Source organism: Tachyglossus aculeatus, chromosome 2 (genome assembly GCF_015852505.1).
Source record: "Tachyglossus aculeatus isolate mTacAcu1 chromosome 2, mTacAcu1.pri, whole genome shotgun sequence".
In the NCBI taxonomy this organism is placed as follows: Eukaryota; Metazoa; Chordata; class Mammalia; order Monotremata; family Tachyglossidae; genus Tachyglossus; species Tachyglossus aculeatus.
In genome coordinates this window covers 1,586,085-1,609,209 of record NC_052067.1, presented here as the reverse complement: position 1 = coordinate 1,609,209, position 23,125 = coordinate 1,586,085, and the positions used below count along the sequence as shown (strand labels likewise).

Below are 23,125 nucleotides of genomic sequence, written 5' to 3'. Positions count from 1 at the left end.
GGAGTCAGGGATCATGGGTTCGATTCCCAGCCCTGCCAATTGTCAGCTGTGCGATTTTGGGCAAGTCATGTCACTTCTCTGGGCCTCAGTTCCCTCATCTGTAAAATGGGAATTAAGACTGTGAGCCCCCTGTGGGACAACCTGATATCCTTGTAACCTCCCCAGTGCTTAGAACAGTGCTTTACACATAGTAAACATTTAATAAATGTCATCATTATCATTATTAGAAAGCTTAGAAATGGAGGCTAAGTCTCCTGTAATTGTGGATTCCATTAAACCTGGGTTCTAATCCCGGCTTCTCTACTTGTCTGCTGTGTGAATTTGAGCAAGTCACTTAACTTCTCTGAGCCTCAGTTCCCTCATCTGTAAAATGGGGATTGAGACTGGGAGCCCTATGTGGGACAGGGACTGTGTTCGACCTGAGTATCTTCCATCTACCTCAATGCTTAGTACAATGCCTGGCACATAGTAAACACTTAACAAATATTATTAAAAAATGACTCAAAGTCTCGGCGGGGATGGAGGAGTCCAAGAGCAAACTGAAGCAGCTCTAATCCCCATCCTGGTGTGCACAGAGTTAAAATGAATCTCCCAGCACTGGCCATTGCTCACTATGCAGGCTCTTTCTCCTGTTCTATCCATGTGAATTAATCCTTAATCTCCCTCTCATTCATTCATTCATTCATTCAATCGTATTTTTTGAGCGCTTACTGTGTGCAGAGCACTGTACTAAGCGCTTGGGAAGTACAAGTTGGCAACATATAGAGACAGTCCCTACCCAACAGTGGGCTCACAGTCTAGAAGGGGGAGACAGAAAACAAAACAAAACATATTAACAAAATAAAATAAATAGAATAAACATGTACAAATAAATAGAGTAATAAATAAATACAAACATATATTCATATATACAGGTGCTGTGTGGAGGGGAAGGAGGTAAGGCGGGGAGGATGGGGAGGGGGAAGAGGGGATGAGGAAGGAGGGGGCTCAGTCTGGGAAGGCCTCCTGGAGGAGGTGAGCTCTCAGTAGGGCCTTGAAGGGAGGAAGAGAGCTAGCTTGGCTGATGTGCGGAGGGAGGGCAGGGGGAGGACGTGGGCCAGGGGTCGACGGCGGGACAGGCGAGAACGAGGGACGGTGAGGAGATTAGCGGCAGAGGAGCGGAGGGTGCGGGCTGGGCTGGAGAAGGAGAGAAGGGAGGTGAGGTAGGAGGGGGCGAGGGGATGGACAGCCTTGAAGCCCAGGGTGAGGAGTTTTTGCCTGATGCATAGGTTGATTGGTAGCCACTGGAAATTTTTGAGGAGGGAAGTAACATGCCCAGAGTGTTTCTGGACAAAGACAATCTGGGCAGCGGCATGAAGTATGGATTGAAGTGGGGAGAGACAGGAGGATGGGAGATCGGAGACGAGGCTGATACAGTAGTCCAGACGGGATAGGATGAGAGCTTGAACGAGCAGGGCAGCGGTTTGGATGGAGAGGAAAGGGCGGATCTTGGCAATGTTGCGGAGGTGAGACCGGCAGGTTTTGGTGACAGCTTGGATGTGAGGGGTGAACGAGAGAGCGGAGTCGAGGATGACACAAGGTTGCGGGCTTGTGAGACGGGAAGGATGGTAGTGCCATCAATAGTGATGGGAAAGTCAGGGAGAGGGCAGGGTTTGGGAGGGAAAACAAGGAGTTCATCACTCTGTCCCCTCTTCTCCCTCCTCCGTCCCTTCTTATTGAAACAGGAGTTGGTATGTTCAGGCCAGAGGAGGCATTTTTTTTTACCCAGAGGGCAGTGAGAGTGCAGAGTTCATTACTGCAGGAAGTCACAAAGGCAGAAAATATAGATACTTCCCTTGATATTTGCCACAAATTGAAAGTAGATGAAGATATGTTTCCATCAGTGAAGGGGAGAGCTGGCAACTCCCTGATGATAGAAATGATCTTGTAGATAGATGCTGGGAGTATTCAGGCCCTCAGAAGGATTTGGGGGGCTTAAATTTGCTCTCTATACAGCCTATCTTAACTAGATAATGTGCCAATTCTCTCACTTAGAGTACTTTATATCATGGGCACCACTCTCATTGGAGTCAATCCTTTGGGGAACAGCATGGCATAGTGAATAAAGGCCGGGCTTGGGAGTCAGAAGGTCATGGGTTCTAATCCCAGCTCCGCCACTTTGCTGTGTGACCTTCAGCAAGTCACTTCACTTCTCTGGGACTCAGTTACCACATCTGGAAAATGGGGATTGAGACTATGAACCCCATGTGGGACAGAGATTGTGTCCAACTTGATTTGCTTGTTTCCACCCCAGTGCCTCATAGATTGCCTGGCACATAGTAAGTGCTTAATAAATACCACAATTTATTGTTATTTTTGTTTGTTGACAGCTGTGTGACTTTGGGCAAGTCACTTAACTTCTCTGTGCCTCAGTTACCTCATCTGGAAAATGGGGATTAAGACTGTGAGCCCCCCGTGGGACAACCTGATCTCCTTGTAACCTCCCCAGCACTTAGAACAGTGCTTTGCACATAGTAAGCGCTTAATAAATGCCATTATTATTATCATTATTCTCCTTTGAGAGTCCAGATTTTGGCTCTACTCATTAATAATTATGGCATTGTTTAAGTGCTTACTATGTACCAGACAATGTACTAAGCGTGAGGGTGGATACAAGCAAATCAGGTTGGAAAGAGTCCATGTCCCACATGGGGCTCACAATCTTAATCCCCATTCTACAGATGAGGTAACTGAAGCACAGGGAAGTTAAGGAGCCGGGATTTGAACCCCTGACTTCTGACTCCAAAGCCCGTGCTCTTTCCACTGAGCCATGCTGCTTCTCCAAGAAGCAAGTGAAGGTATTCTTGACTTTGCCCCATGCATTGACAGCTAGAGCAGTGTAGCCTAGTAAATAAAGCATGGGCCTGGGCGTCAGAAGGTCATGGGTTCTAGTCCCGATTCCATCACTTATCTGCTGGGGGACCTTGGGCAAGTCATTTAACGCCTCTGGACCTCAATTGCCTCATCTCTAAAATGGGGATTAAGACTGTGAGTCCTTTGTAGGACATGGACTGTGTCCAAACTGATTAGCTCGTAACTCCCCCAGCGCTTTGAACAGTGCCTGGTAATTAGGAAGCACTTAACAAATACCACCGTTATTATTATTATTATCATTATCATCATCATCATCAATGAAGAGGTCCATTTTTATCCAGTTAGTGGTGTTATGACAGCAATCGCAAACGTGACCCTCCGGGGACAGAGATGTCACTGTGGAGTGTGAAATGCCGTCTAGTCAAGAGCTTCGTTCTTTTAAAAGATGAAATCTAATTCTCACCGCTCAGATAAACAGTCTGACATTTCATTCAGCTCACTAAATGCTTTGGTTTTATTGATGTTTTGTATTTACCCAATACATAGTAGAATTAACATAAAATTATACACTTGTCAATTGGGGTATTTATTTATTCAGTGTAGTTTATGCTTCCTTTGAGGCTGTCGCAACTTAATTATTTCTCAACTCTTGATAATTAGAAAAACCTCATTATAGGCTCATTTTTCTCATCATCAATTCTGTCAAATGAATTAGGGGAGCGGAAGGCAAAGAGTCCCCCAAACTGGGTGGGATGTAGCTTTAGGGTTTTAATAATGGAACTTGTGAAGCACTTGCTAGGTGCCAAGCACTATTCTAAGTGCTGGGGTCACTGAGGCCCAGAGAAGTGAAGTGTCTTGCCCAAGGTCACACAGCAGACATGTGGTGGAGCTGGAATTAGAACCCAGCTCCTTCTGACTCCCTTGCCCAAGCTCCATCCACTAAGCCACACTGCTTCTCATAAGAGGCAGTTTGGACCCTTGCTTCTTGGGGGTGGAGGGCAGGGGATGGGAGGGGGGAATTGTTGGCTCTTAACTCCCTGTTGGTATAGGAGTATTGACGTTTGCTCCCCAATCTTTTGGCTTGGGAACACAGAAAAAACAGTTTTATTAGAGGGAATTATGGGAAAAGGAAAAAACGCCAAGTTCTTCAGCTGGGCTGAGCGCTCTCCTCTCCTCCCTTCTGTCTTTAAGCTTCCCTTGCCAGTTTCCCTCTTCCATTTTGGCTCCTCATTTTCCTCTTTCAGTTGCTCTGCTTCTTCTCTTTTTCTTTCCTGGGGCCTGGCTTCTCCCAGCCGACTGGCCAGCCGGAGTCTCTCCCTGCTCAGCTTCCAACCTTCTGCTCCTCCACCTGACTTCCATCTCCTCCCCTTCTAGAGTGGACGCTCCTTATGGACAGGGAATGTGTCTACCAACACGGTCACAGTGTACTCTCCCAAGCGTTAAGTACAGTCCTCTGCACACAGTAAGCGATCAGTATATAATATCGGTTGATTATGATGATACTTTAGGCTCTAGACTGTAAGCTCGCTGGAGGCAGGGACAGGCACAACCAACTGTTGTTTTGTATTCTCCCAAGCGCTTAGTTCAGTGCTCCACTCACAGTAAGCACTCAATAAATGCTACCAATTGATTGCTTGTTAATAATATAGTCTCTAGACTACACTTATTATGGGCTCATATTCTCCCAAGCGCTCAGTTCAGCTCTCTGCACTCGGTAAGCATTCAATAAATACGATTGATAGATTTCTACCTTTGTGTCATTACTTCCCTTGGAAAAGGGCATCAAGAGGGTGCTCTTGGTGCCCACAGAAAGTCATCTTGTTCTCCACTCATGTAGATCTTAAATGGGAAAGGATCAGCCATCAGGAAGCCGGGAGGTGGAAAGATTTCATCTCCATATATACAACTGTACGTACGTACATTTCTACCTACAAGGAGAATTCGTCACCCTATGTCTGTGTCAGGTTCATCTCAAATCGGGTGCTGTATTTCTCACTGCATTAAAGAATTCACATAGTGCACTGTTTCTGAACACATGGGAGAACAAATTCATTCATTCATTCATTCAGTCGTATTTATTGAGCGCTTAAAGAGGTGATGGGCCCAGTAGACCAGGGAAGGTGTTTATCTAGAAAAAGAAAGATTGAAGACCCCTCCTCAAATCCACCTGGGCGGTTCTGAGGCGAGGAATAAGAGGTGGAACACACCCATATATGAACTGAACGGAAAAGATTCCAAAAGCCACATAGCTGTGGACGTGAAATAATCTGAAGGAGAAATTTGTTTCCTCCTGATTCCCTTTACCCCTTCTCCGCTCTGCCCTCCCTCTTCTCCCCTTCGGCTCATTGAGATTGGTGGAATATTGGACTTGTATCAGCTACATTGTAAAGAACTTGTCCTTTTTATATAAATTCATCTTCCGTTCATTACTTAGTCCTGATTTGTTTGATGTCCTTGCTGGAATGTACCAATCTTTGTTCTCTTGTTTTCTTCCAGTGAAACTGTACTTCTGGGGTCTGTACTCACTGTCCATGATCCATGGCAATTCTGCCAGGACCTGTGACCGGCTGCTGACACGGGCTGGGGGGATAGGAACAATTCCTCTCCTCCCCTAGACCCCCAGGGAAGGGGATTCTGTCCGACCTGATTAACTTGAACCTCCCCCAGCGGTTTAAACAGCATTTGACACACAGTAAGCGTGTCACAAATACCATTAAAAATATAGTATCTGCGGCTCTGGTTAAAAGTTTCTGAAAGAGGAAAAAGTCTCTCCAGGGGTCAGCACACCTGCCCGGAGGCAGGAGGCTGAACTAGATGACCAAGACGATTTCTCCTTGTGCTTTCCAGTGCCACAGTTCTAGAAAATGATCAAGCATCTGCCTCAGCCCGCAGAAAGGACAGAAAGGAATGTTTTCCACTTGCAGCACAAGATGGGTGAACCCCAGAGAAAGTGGAGGTCATGGGGCGGGGTTGCCGCGGCAGGGGAAGCGATGACAGGGGTGCCACAGCTGTCAGGGGAAAGGTGTGTAGGGAGAGGGGGCTGCAGGAAAAAGGACCTGAATGGGAGGCCAAGGGGCTGTTAAAAGGGTCAGACACACAGCGAGGTCAACCTTCCCCTTAGCCTTCCCTGCCAAGCAGGGAGAACTCCGTCTTGGCACAGGGGATGGGTGGATCTCTGCTTCTCTTGTGCTTAGTACAGTGCCCTGCACCCAATAAAGCTTAGGAATATATACCAGTGCTTGGCACATAATTATTATTATTATCTTCTTTTATTCTGTTTTTCCACCTCTGGTCCACTTCTCCACCCAACCTTAGAGGAGTTACATTAAGGGGGGAATGTAGGTGGGAGTTGCGACTTTGTCTTTTCTACAATTCCAGTGCTTTAGAATTAGTAATAGCTGCCTACCTTAGTTCCCTCTCAAAATGATCCATTTAATAGCCTGTCTACTTGTTTTGTTTTGTCTGTCTCCCCTCTTCTAGACTGTGAGCCCGTTATTGGGAAGGGATTGTCTCTATTTGTTATCGAATTGTACTTTCCAATTGCTTAGTACAGTGCTCTGCACAGAGTTAAGTGCTCAATAAATACGACTGAATGAGTGAATGAATCTCTGGGGAGCCCCCCGGGCCCTCATCCAAAGCTCCCCAAGATGAGTGTCATTTGGTCAGAAACTCCGGACTCTCGAACTGGAGGGTTGGAAACCCAGGCCACATCCCCACCACACGGATGGAGAGGTAGTCGGCCGGCATTTCAGGAGGTGAGGAATCTCTTGGAACTAAATGTATGGATTGGGGAGAGAGCCCACCAGAGAAACTGGTTTTTCTAGTTCATCTCGTCCACACAGAGGCCAGTGAGGACCTCATATGGCTAGCCAGAACGGAGCCCCGACAGAACCGCTATTTATTAACAATAATAATAATAATGATAATAATAATAATTACGGAATTTATAAAGCACTCGCCATGTGCCAGTCATTGTAGCGGACACAAGCAAATCAGGTTGGACACAATCCCTGTCCCATGTGGGGCTCACAGTCTAAATCCCCATTTTACAAACGAGGTAACTGAGGCACAGAGAAGTGAAGTGACTTGCCCAAGGTCACACAGCAGATAAGTGGCAGAACCAGGATTAGAACCTGTGATCTTCTGACTCCCAAGCCTATGCACTGTTTCCCGGACAAGGTCACGCAAGCTCCAAAAGTGATTCTGCTGAGGATTTCAGTTCCAGGCATCCCCTCAGCGCAGAAGGTGACCCATTGGGCCCTAGGGCTGACAAATCCAAAATAATCCCTTACCTTTGCATATTGGGATGCAGTGTCTTAATTGTGGGTGTCTGTGTCGACCGATTTTAAGGGCGAAGGTTCCAGAAAAATTCCGAATATCACCCTGTGTGGACAGAATTTAGAGGGTGGAAACACTGATGAGCAAAGGCAGTACTTGGGCACAGGGAGGTAGACAGCTTCTTTAGGAACTTTAGTTCTGAATATGCACGTTATATCTTTTCACTTTGTTCACTGGCAAATACCAGAGCCTTCCAATCATTGGGTGTATTTTTACCATTCGAAATTGAAAACAGACCAGTGACTCAGTGTGATTACTTGGTGTGGGTGATGTACTTTTCAAATGCCCCAGCTCAATAAACAAGTTTCCCAAAGTAGCTGCGGACCTCTTCATTCCTTAAAAATGTCCGGCCGCTGAGAAGTCTCTGAATGATTAAACTGGGCCTCATTTGGCCGAAGAAAAGGGAAGGCAGAAACCCGTCCGACGTCTGACGGGTCCGGTTGTCACTGTTGGTGTAGTTGCTGTAGTTGATGTTGTCGGTGTCACCACAGTACGTTGCCGATGAATCCTCACAAAACGTAACGTGGGCCTACTGAAAACCCAACCAAGGAGATAGGAAAGGTTTCCTTTTTAGGTCAATGTATTTAAGCGTAACGTGTCTCTGGGCATTTGTTGTTTCACGTCTCGTTCTAAACCCGGAACATTTTAAAAACTGTGATTAACAGGTATCTAATGCACATGCGTGGCTCTGCTTTCCCCCAGGCGCAAACCCAGACTGGAGCTAGCCCACAACATGCATGCGGAATGAGCCCTGAGCCTGACTCTCACTCTCTGCTTTTTCTGTCTCTCCTCTTCCCTCCTGTCCTCAGTGGTCACTATTCTTTCTAAGGTGCACTCTGACCGGAACGTGTATCCATCCGCCGGAGTCCTTTTTGTTCATGTTTTGGAGAGAGAGTACTTTAAGGGGGAGTTTCCTCCGTACCCCAAGCCCGGTATGGGAACATTTCATCTTCCTTTATGACCTTGAAAAGCCGTTTAGCAGCCGTTTTCAATGTGAGCTCAAATCTCGTTCCATCTTCTCAGACCGGGAAAGAACGATAAGATCTTTCCAGCGTTTGGGTTGAGGCTTAGCTCGAAGAGAGAAAATGAAGGGAAATTGGGGGGGCTTTAGAACCCAGGAATTGAATGCTATGGGAAGCCGTTCATCTGGGGCCTCCTGAAAAATAAACAAATTTCAGCAATAGACCCTTTGAAGCTCAGGACTGTTGAACGACTTGTGTCTCCACACCATTTTGTTCAGGGCTGCAGAAGTTGAATTCTAAATCAGCCCTATCGGTGTTGCATACCAGTACGTTGATTCTTGTAAAATGCTACTTAGAGGTGTTTATATGAAAATCAAATGATCGATGATGTTGACAAAAGAGATTAGTGAAGAGGAGCCCTGATCATTATGGATATGGTACTTTTATATAAGGTAGACTTACAAGGATATCAAGAAGTCCTTGAGCAATGATACTAAGAGTTGTGTTATGCTCGCCACAGACACTTGCTCTAGAATTCAATGTGTTTTGATTTTGACTTTGATAAAAGTCACAGTTTGAAAAGGTGAAATCGTTTTTCCTCATACAAGTTGCTTACGTGTCCCAAATATTGAATTTCTAAGCTCCATATATGACTTAAGGCCGTAAGGCAGTGGAGAGGAACAGATCAAATGGGGTTTTAAATTTACCTACTACAAAAAAAATCATGATGATTTATAAAAGTATATTTACATTTTAAAGATGAGCACGTCCCATTCATTTTAGTTGGTGTCACCACCATACATTACTGAAGAATACTCATAAAATGTAATGAGGGCCTACTGAAAACCCAACCAAGAGGATTGGAGAGCCTGCCTTTTTAGGTCAATCTTTTCAAGTGTAACATGTCTCGGGCTTTTCTGGTAAGGATTTATGGCCAAACTGCTGGATACGAAACTTCTCCAGATAAAATTCTCCATAGGTAAGGGAAACCCTGTGCGTCTTAGTCACCTGATTTCCTGGAGAAAAGTTCCTGCAGGTCAGGCAAAAAAGGAATTCCTTAGTGGCCTTTAGGATTCCTGTTGACCCATAGGAGGCACATTCTGTCCCTCGCTCCAATCAATCAATCAAATCATCATCAATCAATCACATTTATTGAGTGCTTACTGTATGCAGAGCACCTAGTAAGTATTTGGGAGAGCATAGCACAACAGAATTGCTAGGTGCATTCCCTGCCCGCTAGGAGCTTACTGTATAGTTGCAGAAACCGACATGAAAATAAATTACAGACGTATGCAGAAGTGCTGCGGGGATGAGTGGGGTGACTGTTAAGTGCTTAAAGGGTACAAATCCAAGTTAGTTGTTACCTAAGGAGGCAACGCCAAAGGCCACTAAGTTCTCTTCTTGGTTATGGGTTCAAACCAAATGTTTGTCCCAAGCTCAGATTTCCTCCCAAATTCCTCCAGGATTCTTCTAGACAAGGAAAAGAAAAAGGACATGGAGACTTCATTTTTCCTTAATCTTCACTTGACCAGTTGCAGAAATAGTTGGTGGTCCCACGCCTAGGGGGAATTTTACTCTCCTGCTGTCCTCCAGCCTCCCTGCCTGGGTCTCTTCCCTCCATCACCCCCACAGACCTTAGGATGATGAAATAAGGCAAGTCGCCTCTATCTAGGTTCTTAAGCTACGCAGCCTTTCAGAGCCGTGCTCTGCTCCTGTGGCACAAGAGTTGTCTAGATTTTGTTGCAAGATGAAGCATGTAATTTTTTTTATGATATTCATTAAGCACTTACTATTTGCCAGGCACTGTACTAAGTGCTGGGGGAGATACAAGATAATCAAGTTGGACACTGTCCCTGTCCCACAAGGGGCTCACGCTCTTAATCCCCATTTTTACGGCTGAGGTAACTGAGGCCCAGGGAAGCAAAGTGACTTGCCAAAGATCACACAGCAGACAAGTGGCAAAGCCAGAATTAAAACCTAGGCCACTCTGACACCCAGGCCCATGCTTTATCCATTAGGCCACACTGCCTGTCCTTTAAGGCAGTACTTTTTAACCTGTTGAATGTGGCAACATCGCCTGGAGATTTTTAATATAAAAATTATTCACCATTGCCAGAGCAGCTCTTCTTTTCCTGCCTGAGGTTCTGACTTTATCAGTTGGATTCTTGTCTAAATGCTCATCCATTTCTCAGTTTCTAAACCCTCCTATTGGCCAACAGACAGTTGTACTGCTCAACAAACAGCCTTTTCGGTTTGATTTTTGCGGATGCGCCTGCAGGCAGAAACCAGGTGATCGGGTGACCAGGCTTCCCACAGGGACAATAATGACAGTCTCTATAAAGCACCTGCTATGTGCTAAGCACTAAAGTAGGTTCGGAATGATCCAATTGGATATCGTCCCTGTCTCCCACAGGGTTCACACTCTAGCTTTTCCCCATTTTACAGATGAGGAAAAGGAGGCCCTGAAAAGTGAAGTGACTTGCCCGTGGTCCCGCAGCAGGCCAGTGGCAGAGGTGGGACAGGGACCCAAGTCTCCCGACACCCAGCCCCATGCCCCTTCCATTAGCACCACAGCCTTCAAAGAACCCGGGGCCTCACCTGCAGAGAGATTCCCAGCAGGCCGATTTCCTCCCCGGAGAACCCTCTCCCTACTCTTCTGGGCATCACCAGGGCAGAGAGTCAGGGCGGAAAGAGTAGGCCAGGTTGCGGGGAGGGAAGGGAACAAACGGGGGCTGCTTGACCCGTCCGGGTTCACCTCGGCCGGGGCAGGTGCCATAGAGGTGGTGTCGGACGGCAGAGCCGAGGTGGATGGGGAGGACCGTCTAACGTGTCTCCGAACTGTGTTTCCTGTCTAGGTGAGATAAGTAACGATCCGATAACCTTTAATACGAATTTAATGGGCTACCCTGACAGACCCGGCTGGCTACGTTACATCCAGCGGACGCCCTATAGCGACGGAGTATTGTACGGCTCGCCAACAGCTGAGAACGTGGGCAAACCCACCGTCATTGAGGTATCTGGCCACATGGGAAGGATTTCTCTCAGAATTTTAATAGTAATGGTGGGAATTTTTTGTGATTTTTTTTAAGCGCTTACTATGTGCAAGGCACTGTACTAGCCAATCAGGTTGGGCACAGTCCACATCCCACATGGGGCTCACAGACTTAATCCTCTTACAGATGAGGGAAATGAGCCACAGATAAGTCAAGTGACTTGCCCAAGATCGCACAGCAAACAAATGGCAGAGCTAGGATTGGAACTCAGGACCTTCTGACTCAGGCCTGTGCTCTAGCCACTAGGTCACACTGCTTCTCTTCTTCGTCCAGCGCTTACTCTGTGCCAAGCTCTGAACTGAACTCTGGGGTGGAGAGGAGGCTTCCAGATCTAAGATTTCATCAGAGTGGCCGGACTCCTCAGCCTCTTCCACAGGATGCGATTTCGAGTTGATTTTTGCAAAAGCGAATATAACAGCCTCATTCTCTGAGGAAAAGCTGCACTGCCAGAACTTTGAAACTTCAACACTAGGGAAATAAATGAGCTCCTTTCAAATGAACTTTAAACACTCATTTCAATTGTTTCTCCTTTGAGAGAATCCAAAGCGGATTGTGGACCCCATTGTGAATCCAGGGGGTTCAGTGGTGGCACTAGAACTTCCAAAAGGAGCCAGTCTTTGGGGACTCAGCTTCCATTTAGCAAGTAATTGCTTAAATTGATCAATCCTCTTTATTGAGCGCTTACTGTGTGTAGAGCACTGTACTAAGTGTTTGGGAGACAGAATTGGTAGACACGTTCCCCGCCCACAACGAGCTGACAGTCTAGAAGGGTGGGAACCACCTCAGTGTCCTGGAGGAATAGTGTCCTGCCCTGCACACAGTAGATGCTCAATACTATGGACTACTATAATTAATTTGCCAAGGAGTATTATTGTTACTGTTATTATTATATCATTTATTATTCTTGTTGCTATTATTAATAAATAAAAATTAATGTTCTAGACACAAAAATAACCTATAGGTAGGGGGAAGATATCCCGTCTATGTAAAGATATGTGCATAGATGGGATGGGGACAGTACATACCTAGGTATATAATAATGATGGCATTTATTAAGAGCTTACTATGTGCAAAGCACTGTTCTAAGCACTGGTGAGGTTATAAGGTGATCGATCAGATTGTCCCACAGGGGACTCACAGTCTTAATCCCCATTTTACAGATGAAATAACTGAGGCATAGAGAAGTTAAGTGACTTGCCCACATAGCTGACAATTGGTGGAGCTGGGATTTGAACCCAGGACCTCTGACTCTAGAGTCCATGCTCTTTCCACTGAGCCACAGATGTAGAAGTGCTGAAATGACCTTGTGGGGGATACAGGATGGAGAAATGAGCTGCAAACTTATTGTGGGTGGGAAATTTGTCCATAAACTCTAATAATAATAATAAAATTTAAAGAAATTTGTTAAGCACTTACTATGTGCCAAGCGCTGGGGTAATAATAATAATAATGGTATTTGTTAAGTGCTTTCCTTGAGCCAAGCACCGTTCTAAACACTGGGCCAAGGTTATGAGGTTGTCCCATATGAGGCTTACAGTCTTAATCCCCATTTTACAGATGAGGTAACTGAGGCACAGAGAAGTGAAGTGACTCCAGAATCACACAGCTGACAAGTGGTGGAACTGTAATTAGAACCCACAACCTCTGACTCCCAAGCCTTGGTTCTTACCACTAAGCCACGCTGCTTAAAAAATAATAATTATGGTATTTGTTAAGTGCTTACTATGTGCTTGGCACTGTTCTAAGCACTGGGGTAGATACAAGGTAATGAGGTTGTCCAGCATGGGGCTTACAGTCTTCCTCCGCATTTTACAGATGAGGTAACTGATGCACAGAGAAGTTAAGTGGCTTGCCCAAGGTCACACAGCAGACAAGTGTTGGAGCTGAGATTAGAACCCACATCCTCTGACTCCCAATCCCAGGCTCTTTCCACTAAGCCATGCTGCTTCTCTAAGGTAATCAGGTTGGAGAGTCCCTGGCCCACATGGACCTCACAGGATCAATCCCTATTTCGTGAGGTAACTGAGGCAAAGAGAAGTGAAGTGACTTGTCTAAGGTCACACAGCAGACAAGTGGCGGAGCTAGGATTAGAACTCAAGTCCTTCTGAGTCCCAGGCCTGTGCTGTAGCCCCTCTAGGCCATGTTGCTTCTCCGGTCAATTGTACTCTCCCACATGCTTAGTACAGTGCTCTGCACACACTAAGTGCTCAATAAATACTATTGATTGATTAATTGATTGATTAGCAGCATGGCTCAGAGAAGTAGCGTGGCTCTGGAAAGAGCCCGGGCTTTAGAGTCAGAGGTCATGGGTTTGAATCCCGACTCCGCCACATGTCTGCTGTGTGACCTTCGGCAAGTCACTTCACTTCTCTGAGCCTCAGTACCCTCATCTGGAAAATGGGGATGAAAACTGTGAGCCCCCCGTGGGACAACCTGATCACTTTGTAGCGCCCGCCCCCCCAGCGCTTAGAACAGTGCTTTGCACATAGTAAGCGCTTAACAAATGCCAACATTATTATTATTATTATTTAGAGGAGATGTGATGTCTTAGCCAAGATACTAGAAAATAGCAAAACACTGGAAACAAGCACTTAGTACAGTGCTCCGCGCACAGTAAGTGCTCAATAAATACAATTGAATGAATGAAACTGAGCAGAGGGAGAAGAGCTCAGACGTAGGGGAGCAGGTGCCCCTTCCCATTCCAGCATCAACTAGGACAATGCCCAAAGCCCAAAAGAGCGCTGAGGGAACATGTGAATGAAAAGGGCCTGTTGTAGGCCTGGAGTAGCAGCTTGGGGAGGGCAGGTGGCCCGAAGTATTTCGGCTCTGCATCCAAAGCTATTGTTCCCAGAATCATCTTCTCCTCACCCCTCGTTAGCTTTTTGGTCTGCTCTCCCTTCCTCACTCACCTCAGTTCACCCACAAACTTGAGGGTTTCCAGGAAGGGAGAACAAGACCCAACCTTCCCAATACTGATGTGTGGGCTTCTCCCCAGCCCCAAATTCCTCCTTCAGCCCCAAATTCTAGCTGCCATTTGGCACCTCGGTCCATGACTGGCCCCGGTGTACTGATGTCTGGCCTAGGGGCCAGGGTCATTCATTCCCTCCAATCTTTGGGCGTTCCAAAATCACTAACAATAATAATAATTATGATACATGTTAAGCACTTACTATGTGCCAAGCACTATTCTAAGCACCAGGGAGTTAATCAAGTTGGACACCATCTCTGTCCCACAAGAGGCTCACAGTCTTAATCCCCATTTTACAGATTACATAACTGAGGCCCAGAGAAGTTAAGTGACTTGCCCAAAGTCACACAGCTGACAAGTGGCAGAGCAGGGATTAGAACCCACGACCTCTTTCCACTCAGCCATTATGGGGCCGAGAGAGGGGGGAATAAAGAGTGCAAATCTTGGTGCAAGGATGATGCAGATAGGAGTGGGAGAAGTAGAAGTATTAGAAGTAGAAATATTAGACTAAGTAGAAGTGATCTCACTGATAAAATTCTAGACAGTTGTAAAAAAAATTTCATTTACATTGGAAATGTTAGCTACTTCTCCGTCACTGCTCTGCTGCCATCAGTTTTGGCTGTTTCTCTGGCGGAGGGGGTTATGGTATTTGTTAAGTGTTTACTATGTGCCAGGCACTGTACTAAGAACTAGGGTAGATGCAAGATAATTGGGTTGGACACAGTTCCCTGTCCCACATAGGGCTCATAGTCTTAATCCCTATTTTACAGATGAGGTAACTGAGGCACAGAGAAGTGAAGTGACTTGCCCAAGGTCACCCAGCAGACAAGGGGCAGAGCCTGGATGAGAACCCAGATACTCTGATTCCCAGGCCTGGGCTCTTTTTACTAGGCCACACTGCTGCTGATCTCACCCGTGGAGCAATTTTGTCCCATCCATATATTTTTCAAGTGGTTTTTTTCGAAGTGTAATGTTTTGGATTATAGATTTATATAGATTCCTTTCCCTAACACACACACACACACACACACACACACACACACACACACACACACGGAAAGTTATTCTTTACTGACTTAGATGAACTTGAAGGACCAGTGAAAATATCTCTTCCTCAAGGTCCAGAGGTCTTGGAATTTACCATTTGCTTCACTCCAAGCTCAGGGGCAGGAGGAATGGATTGTGAAATTTGACCAAAATTGACAAGTTTACAGGGATGATAGTCTACTAACTTTCTCAATAAAACCTCTCCTTTGTGGGGAGATACTTTTTTATTTCGTCTAATCAATTTAGCATTCTGTCTCCCAAAACCGTGTTTTTACCTCCCTCTAAGCCATTGAAACAAATCACATTTCCAGTTTGTATAAATGTGAAATTGGACCCAAATTGACAAGGTTTCAGTAATGATAGCGTACCGAATTTCTCAGTAATTGCCCTCCTTTGGGGGAAAAGTGGGTTTTTAAAAAATCTCTGATCAATTTGGTATTCTAGCTTCCAAAAACCTGTTTTTACCTCCCTCTGAGTCGTTGAAGCAAACCTAATTTCCAGGTTGCATAATTATTTCACCTGATACAGAACTCCAAGCTCATTTTACAAAAGCTGAACCCTTTCCTTTAGCCCTTTGAATCTGAGGCATTAACAGTAATAATTGTGGTATTGGTTAAGTACTTAATATGTGCCAAGCCCTAAGGTGGATTCAAGATCGATCGAATCAGACAGAGACCCTGTCGTTCATGGGGCTCATGGTTCTGAGGGAGAGGGAGAACTGGGATTGACTCTTCATTTTACAGACGAGGAAATTAAGGCACAGAGAAGTTAAGTTACTTGTCCAAAGTCACACAACTGGCAAATGATGGAGCCAGGATGAAAACCCAAGACTCCTGATTCCCTGAGTCCTCTGCTTCCTGTGCTCTTCTCCCTAGATCACTGACACTGACACTTCTTTAAGACGTAGAGGCCCCTGCAAGATTTTAAACCTCAGTTTAAAGACCAAGAAGACTGCCTTCAAAATCATCTGTTCGGTTCTCCCAGCTCCAAAACAGCCCAGGGAAAATACCTAGTGTGAGGGTTATTCCTTGATTTTTGATGTCCACCTTGTAGAATTTGCCCATTAGTTTTCTAGTTGTAGGAGACTGTTTTTATAATCGATTGAAGCCCCAATCATCCCATTTATTGGGTGAGCATTAGCTTTTAACTTCTGACCCCCCTAGCAGGTGGTGTCCGCTTTGGGGAGTGTTCCATCCAATCTGGCCACACCAACACTCTGCCCTAGTTAGCACCATCTCTTTAGAAACATGGAAGGAACAGGAAGCAACCAGCCTAGAAGATTTCCCCCTCCTACTTCTCCCTCTCTGTCACATTTTCTGTGGTGATTGCAGTGAAAATGTCCACACAGGAGCAGGATTTCATTTCAAGGCAATAGTAACAGCCCAACAGGAAGATCATTGCCGTTAAAACGACATTAAACCAGGGCATGCTGAGAATGGAAATCTTTCTTTTTATAGGATTGCTAATGGCTGAGTTAATGTGACAATCATGTTCTTTTCTGACATCTTGTCGGTTGTTTAAGAGAGTGTTAAAATGAACTTCTTGCATTTCGACTACTCAAGGCAATATCATCTCCATATTGTCTCCCAAATAATGGAATGACATTTGTACCTAATCAGACAAACGTACTGACATATGGCCATTAACGTAATTATATTCTCATTACTGCAAAAAAAAACCCATTTTGGATTGTCAAAGCACCCAGAAAACACATGAACAGAGCTTTCATTCTGATTTTTGAACCAATCAGGGTGCCTGTTGCAATTCAGTACTACCAATCAATCAATGGTATTCCTTCTAGACTGTGAGCCTGTCTTCTAGGCTGTGAGCCCATTGTTGGGTAGGGACCATCTCTACATGTTGCTAACTTGTACTTCCCAAGCGCTTAGTACAGTGCTCTACACACAGTAAGTGCTCAGTAAATACGATTGAATGAATGAGTGAATGAATGAGTGCTTACTGTGTGCAAAGTACTGTACTGAGGGCTTAACACTGTACGGAGCACTGAGCACTGAACTAAAAAATAGAGGAAGATGATAACTCTGAAATGATAATTCTGAAAAATGAAAATATTGCTGTTGTCTGTAAGGAAATGAGACTGTGGCAATGAAGAGAATCCCATATTAAAAGTATTCAAGGAGTGATCCTATTTGAATTTATTGCTCCCGAATGTGCGTCCTAAGGGGAAACCTGAAGGGTAATTTTGCTTGTTACAGTAGCCAACTTGAGAGATGAGGAATATCATTTTGTGTGGAGAAAGAAGCAACATGTTGATCAGACCTTAACAGGGTCCCTTCACAAGTCTTTTTCTAGTAGATACCCCCCAACAATTGATCAATCAATCAAGAATATCTATGGAGCATCTATTGTGAGCAGAGCACTGTCCTAAATGCTTGGAAGAGTATTTCAGAGGTAGTATTTTAGGGCAGGTAGACATAATCCCTGCCCGCCAGGAGTTTACCATTTAATAATTTACAAATAAGAGGAGGAAACCCTCAAATGGTAGAGTATGTTTGTTAGTCATCTGTCTAAAACTGACTGACTCTCTGGCACAGAATTGGGAGTCAAAGGATCTCAGTTCTCATTCCAGCTCCACCCCTTCTCTGTTGTGTGACCTTGGGCAAGTGACTTCACTTCCTCTTTGCCTCAGTTACCTCCTCTGTAAAATGGGGATTCACACAGTGAGCCTTCTGTGGAAAATCGACTGTGCCCAACCTGAATAGCTTGTATCTATCCCAGTGCTTAGTACAGTGCCTGGCACATGGTAAGAGCTTAATAGATACCGTAAAAAAAAAGTGTGATGAGAAGTTGTGAGTGCAAAAGAGTGAGTTGACAGGAGGGAAGATGTGACCGGCGGAGCCGAAAAATTAATTGGGGGAAGGCTTCCTGGACGAAGTTGGATTTCCAAAGGGTTTTGGAGAGAGGGAGAGCTGAGGTCTGGCGGATTCGAAACGGGAAGGAGTTCCAGGGAGGAAAAAAGGCCTAAGCCAGAGTTTGAAGGCAGGAGAGTCAAGAACAAGTTATGGGGAGAAGGTGAGCTTGCGTGGAGCAGAGAGGATGTAGTAGGAGAAGAGAGAGGATAGATAGGAGGGGGAGAGCTGATGGACAGCACTGAAGCCAATGGTCAGGAGTTTCTGCTTGATTCAGAGAAGCCCAGGTAACCATTCAAGAATGGGGAGGCATGGGCAGAACAGCGTTTTTGAAAGATGATTCATTCATTCAATTGTATTTATTAAGCACTTACTGTGTGCAGAGCACTGTACTAAGCATTTGGGAAGTACAAGTCAGGAACATATAGAGATTGTCCCTACCCAACAACTGGCTCACAGTCTAGAAGGGCGAGAAGTCAGTCAGCCAGTAAACAGTATTTTTTGAGCATATTACTGCCACTTACAAGCAGCAGAATGAACTGGAGAAGCGAGAGGCCACAGACAGACACCTAGTGAGCGGCTTTATCTGTGGGCCTTCTGGAAGCAGCTGTTCCAATGAGAGAAGCATCTCTCCCTATCAATCATATTTATTGAGCGCTTACTGTGTGCAGAGCACTGTACTAAGCGCTTGGGAAGTACAAGTTGGCAACACATAGAGACACATAGAGTCTAGAAGACCCTAGACCCATTCTCTGTCTGTTTCCCTGCCACTGTTTATTGAGCACTTACTGTGTGCAGAGCACTGTACTAAGCACATGGGAGAGTACAATATAACAGTAAGCAGACACATTCCCTGCCCACTCTCCCGGGAGAGGGATTTGAAGGTGGGGAGAGCCGGAGTCTGTCTAATGGTGGGAGGGAGCATTTGCTCCTCTAATGCCAACCTTCTCACTGGACCTCCATCTCATCAATCTCACCACTGACCTCTCGCCCATGTCCTGCCTGGCCTGCGTGGAACGCCCTCCCTCCTCATATCCCACAGACAACGGCTCTCCCCACCCCCTTCAAAGCCTTATTGAATAATAATGTTGGCATTTATTAGCGCTTACTATGTGCAAAGTACTGCTCTAAGCTCTGGCACTGTTCTCCTCCCAAGACACCTCCTCTGACTAAGCCTGGGAGTCAAAGGACTTGGGTTCTAATCTCAGTCCTTCCAATTGCTTGCTGTGTGACCTTGGGCAAGCCACTTAACTTTTCTGTGCCTCAGTTCGCTTGACTGTAAAATGGGGATTCAATACCTGTTCTCCCTCCTACTTAGACTGTGAGTCCCATGCGGGATAGTGACCGTGTCTGAACTAATTAATTTGTACTTACCACAATGCTTAGAGCAGTGTTTGACACATAGTAAGCGCTTAACAAAGACCATTAAAAAAGAGGGCAGAGAGGTCAAGTGGGGCCAGGTGGTTGAGAGCATTAAAGTGAGGAATTGAGAGGCAGGAAGCCAGTGGAGGGTTTGGAGGAGGGGAGAGATGGTGGGCTGAACGACCCCCTATCCAAAAGTTCAAATCCCTTTTATGCCAGAAGTCTTCTTTATTTTCCAAGTGTATAGAAAAATTCAAATTCCGCTGAAAGAGCTGTTATTTTTCAACATTACTTAGTTTTATTCAAGTTTCCACATTAGTCATACCTTTCTTTCTTCAAATTTTCTTGTTTCATACTAGATAACTGCCTACAATCGGCGCACCTTTGAGACCGCCAGGCATAACTTGATCATTAACATAATGTCAGCAGAAGGTATGTATGGGGAATTGACTTCATCCTTTGGAATGGTTAAGGGGTGAAGACTCTAAGCTTTGTATTTCTTTTGATGGTTATAGGTTTCAAACGGCCACCAGCGTACAAAATAGAGTGGCCAATCAGTCCATCAGTGGTAGTTATTCATTCAGTCGTATTTATTGAGTGCTCACTATGTGCAGAGTGCTGTACTAAGCGTTTTTATTGAGCATTACTATGTGCAGAGCACTGTATTAAGCACTTGGGAGAGGACAATACAGCAGAATTAGCACACGCATTTCCCGCCCACATGAGCTTACAGTCTAGAGGCTGTAATGGCAGAAAAAAGGAAAAAATATGAAATGACACAATTGGAATCAAAGCCCATAGTTCACTGAGTATTTGGATAGTAAGTAGTGGTAAAGAGAACACGGATGTCAGACAACCTCTTGTATCGGCTTAAAATTGTTGGGGAAGAGAGGTAACAGGAAAGATTTACTGTTTTCCCAAGTAGAGAAGTAGTGTGCCCTAATGGATAGAGAACAGGCCTAGGCATCAGAAGAACACGGGTTCTAATCCCGGCTCTGCCACTTGTCTGCTGTGGGATCTTGGGCAAGTTACTTCTCTGGGCCTCAGTTCCCTCATCTGTAAAATGGGGATTAAGACTGTGAGCCCCATGTGGGACAGGGACTGTATCCAACCTGATTAGCTTGTATCTACTCCAGCGCTTAGTACAGTACCTGGCACATAGTAAGCACTTAAAAAATACCATTTTAAAAAATAGCTAAACAGGAATCCAGAGCCCAAGAAAATAATCACTTTAATCTCTCCCATTCAGCTCAAATCAGTCAATCGCTAGTATTTATTGAGCACCCACTCTGGGCAGAGCCCTGCAGTAAACACTTTGGGAGAGTCAACAGACACGGATAGGGACATTCTTTTTTTCTGAGATGCCATTCTTATAGTTCAAGAACAAGAACGTACAGTATTCTGAGAATGTGTGAATTTTTTGGTTCTATGTAAATTCGTGCTAGAGTTGCTTAAAAGCTGGGAGAAGTTATTTAAAAACTTTAAAAAACGCTCAGATCTTTGGCAGGCAGAATTTCCTGTCATTTTCAGGTTAACCAGTCCCACACAATATGTAATAATCGTGAGAAATACAGTGCCCAAAGGTTAAGCAGGGATGTTTTTGATATTCAGTTGAAGTGAACAACTTCAGACTTTTAGACTGTGAGCCCACTGTTGGGTAGGGACAGTCTCTATATGTTGCCAATTTGTACTTCCCAAGCGCTTAGTACAGTGCTCTGCACATAGTAAGCGCTCAATAAATATGATTGATGATGATGATGATGATGAACAAAAACTCTACAGAATGGAAAAATCTGGCTGTAGTGTGCACAACCACCTAAAATGATGTGCATTCAAATAATTGACAGCCAGCATGGCTTAGTGGAAAGAGCATAGGTTTGGGAGTCAGAGGTCATGGGTTCTAATCCCGGCTCCACTGCTTGTCAGCTGTGTGACTTTGGGTAAGTCACTTAACTTCTCTGTGCCTCAGTTACCTCATCTGTAATATGGGAATTAAGACTGTGAGCCCCTCGTGGGACAACCTGATGACCTTGTATCTGCCCCAGGGCTTTGTAGAGTGCCTGGCATTTAGTAAGTGCTTAACAAATACCATAAAAAGGAGAATTTAATCCCCTTTTTACAGATGAGGTAACTGAGGCACAGAGAAGTGAAGTCACACGACAGGCACATAATAATTATAATAATAGTGATGGTATTTGTTAAGCGCTTACTATGTGCCGAGCACTGTTCTAAGCACTGGAGTAGATACGAGGTCATCGGGTTGTCCCACGTGGGGCTCACAGTCTTAATTCCCATATTACAGATGAGGTGGCTGAGGCACAGAGAAGTTAAATGACTCACACAGCTGACAAGTGGCGGAGCCGGGATTAGAACCCACGACCTCTGACTCCCAAACCTGTGCTCTTTCCACTAAGCCACGCTGCTTCCCATGGAAGAGCCGGGATTAGAACCTAGTTCCTCTGACTCCCAAGCCTGGGCTCTCTCCACCAGGCCACCCTGCTTCTCCTGAGTTCATTCATTCAATCACATTTATTGAGCACTTACTGTGTGCAGAGCACTGTACTAAGCGCTTGGGAAGTACAAGTTGGCAACATATAGAGATGGTCCCTACCCAACAGCGGGCTCACAGTATAGAAGGGGGAGACAGAGAACAAAACAAAACATATTAACAAAATAAAATAAATAGAATAAATATGTACAAATAAAATAGAGTAATAAATGCGTTCAAACATATATACATATATACAGGTGCTGTGGGGGGGGAGGAGGTAAGGTGGGGGGGGATGGAGAGGGGGAGGAGGGGGAGAGGAAGGAGGGGGCTTTTAATCTGAGTCTTTTAATCGTGGGTATCTGATGGCTCATTATTATCCAAGGATCGCTAGCAAGTTGGGAGCAAAACCCATCTCAATCGAAATGCCTCAAGGCAAATTGGTGACAGCTACCAATGGTAATAATAAAGATGGCATTCATTAAGTACTTACTATGGGGAAAGCACTGGGGTTGATAGAGAGCAGGTCTCCATTCATTCAACCATACTTATTGAGCACTTACTGTGTGCGGAGCACTGTACTAAGCACTTGGGAGAGTACAAGAGGACAATAAACAGACACATTCCCTGCCCACAATGAGCTTACAGTCTAGAGACGAGTTTAGCACAACCAGAAACCACAAGATTGGAAAAGAAACGAGGACCATTATTCGCACTTGTGTCAGGTGTTAGTTTCAATTCCCCCCTTAGTAATCAATAGCAATAACTGGGATGCACACTTGTTTTGTGCCAAACACTGTATTAAGCGCTGGGGCAGATTCAGATAATCAAGTTGGATCCAGTGCCTGTCCCACATGGGACTTACAGTCTAAGCAGAGGAAGAACAGATATTCCAGAGAAGCAACGTGGCTTAGTGGCAAGAGCCTGGACTTGGGAGTCAGAGGCCATGGGTTCTAATCCCGGCTCTGCCGCTTGTCAGCTGTGTGACCTTGGGCAAGTGACTTAACTTCTCTGTGCCTCAGTTACCTCATCTGTAAAATGGGGATGGAGACTGTGAGCCCTATGCGGGACAACCTGAATAGCTTATATCTACCCCAGCGCTTAGAACAGTGTTTGGCACGTAGTAAGCGCTTAACAAATACCAACGTTATTATCATTATTATTATTATATTAAATCCCCAGTT

The 23,125-nt window shown here is 45.2% G+C and overlaps 1 protein-coding gene across 7 annotated transcripts in view; it reads left to right on the top strand.

The window, feature by feature from the left end:
• SGCE (sarcoglycan epsilon) overlaps nucleotides 1-23,125 on the top strand; it is a 56,185-nt gene that overhangs the window by 13,081 nt on the left and 19,979 nt on the right. For 4 of the 7 annotated variants that reach the window (XM_038742430.1, XM_038742420.1, XM_038742418.1 and 1 more), the window contains 3 exons: nucleotides 8,001-8,123; nucleotides 11,009-11,166; nucleotides 19,813-19,885. In XM_038742430.1, coding sequence (XP_038598358.1) covers nucleotides 8,001-8,123; nucleotides 11,009-11,166; nucleotides 19,813-19,885 — 354 coding nt within the window. Of the gene's footprint in view, nucleotides 1-8,000; nucleotides 8,124-8,165; nucleotides 8,185-11,008; nucleotides 11,167-19,812; nucleotides 19,886-23,125 lie in introns of those variants that run through there. The other 3 variants (XM_038742439.1, XM_038742434.1, XM_038742437.1) reach the window with 2 other exon arrangements.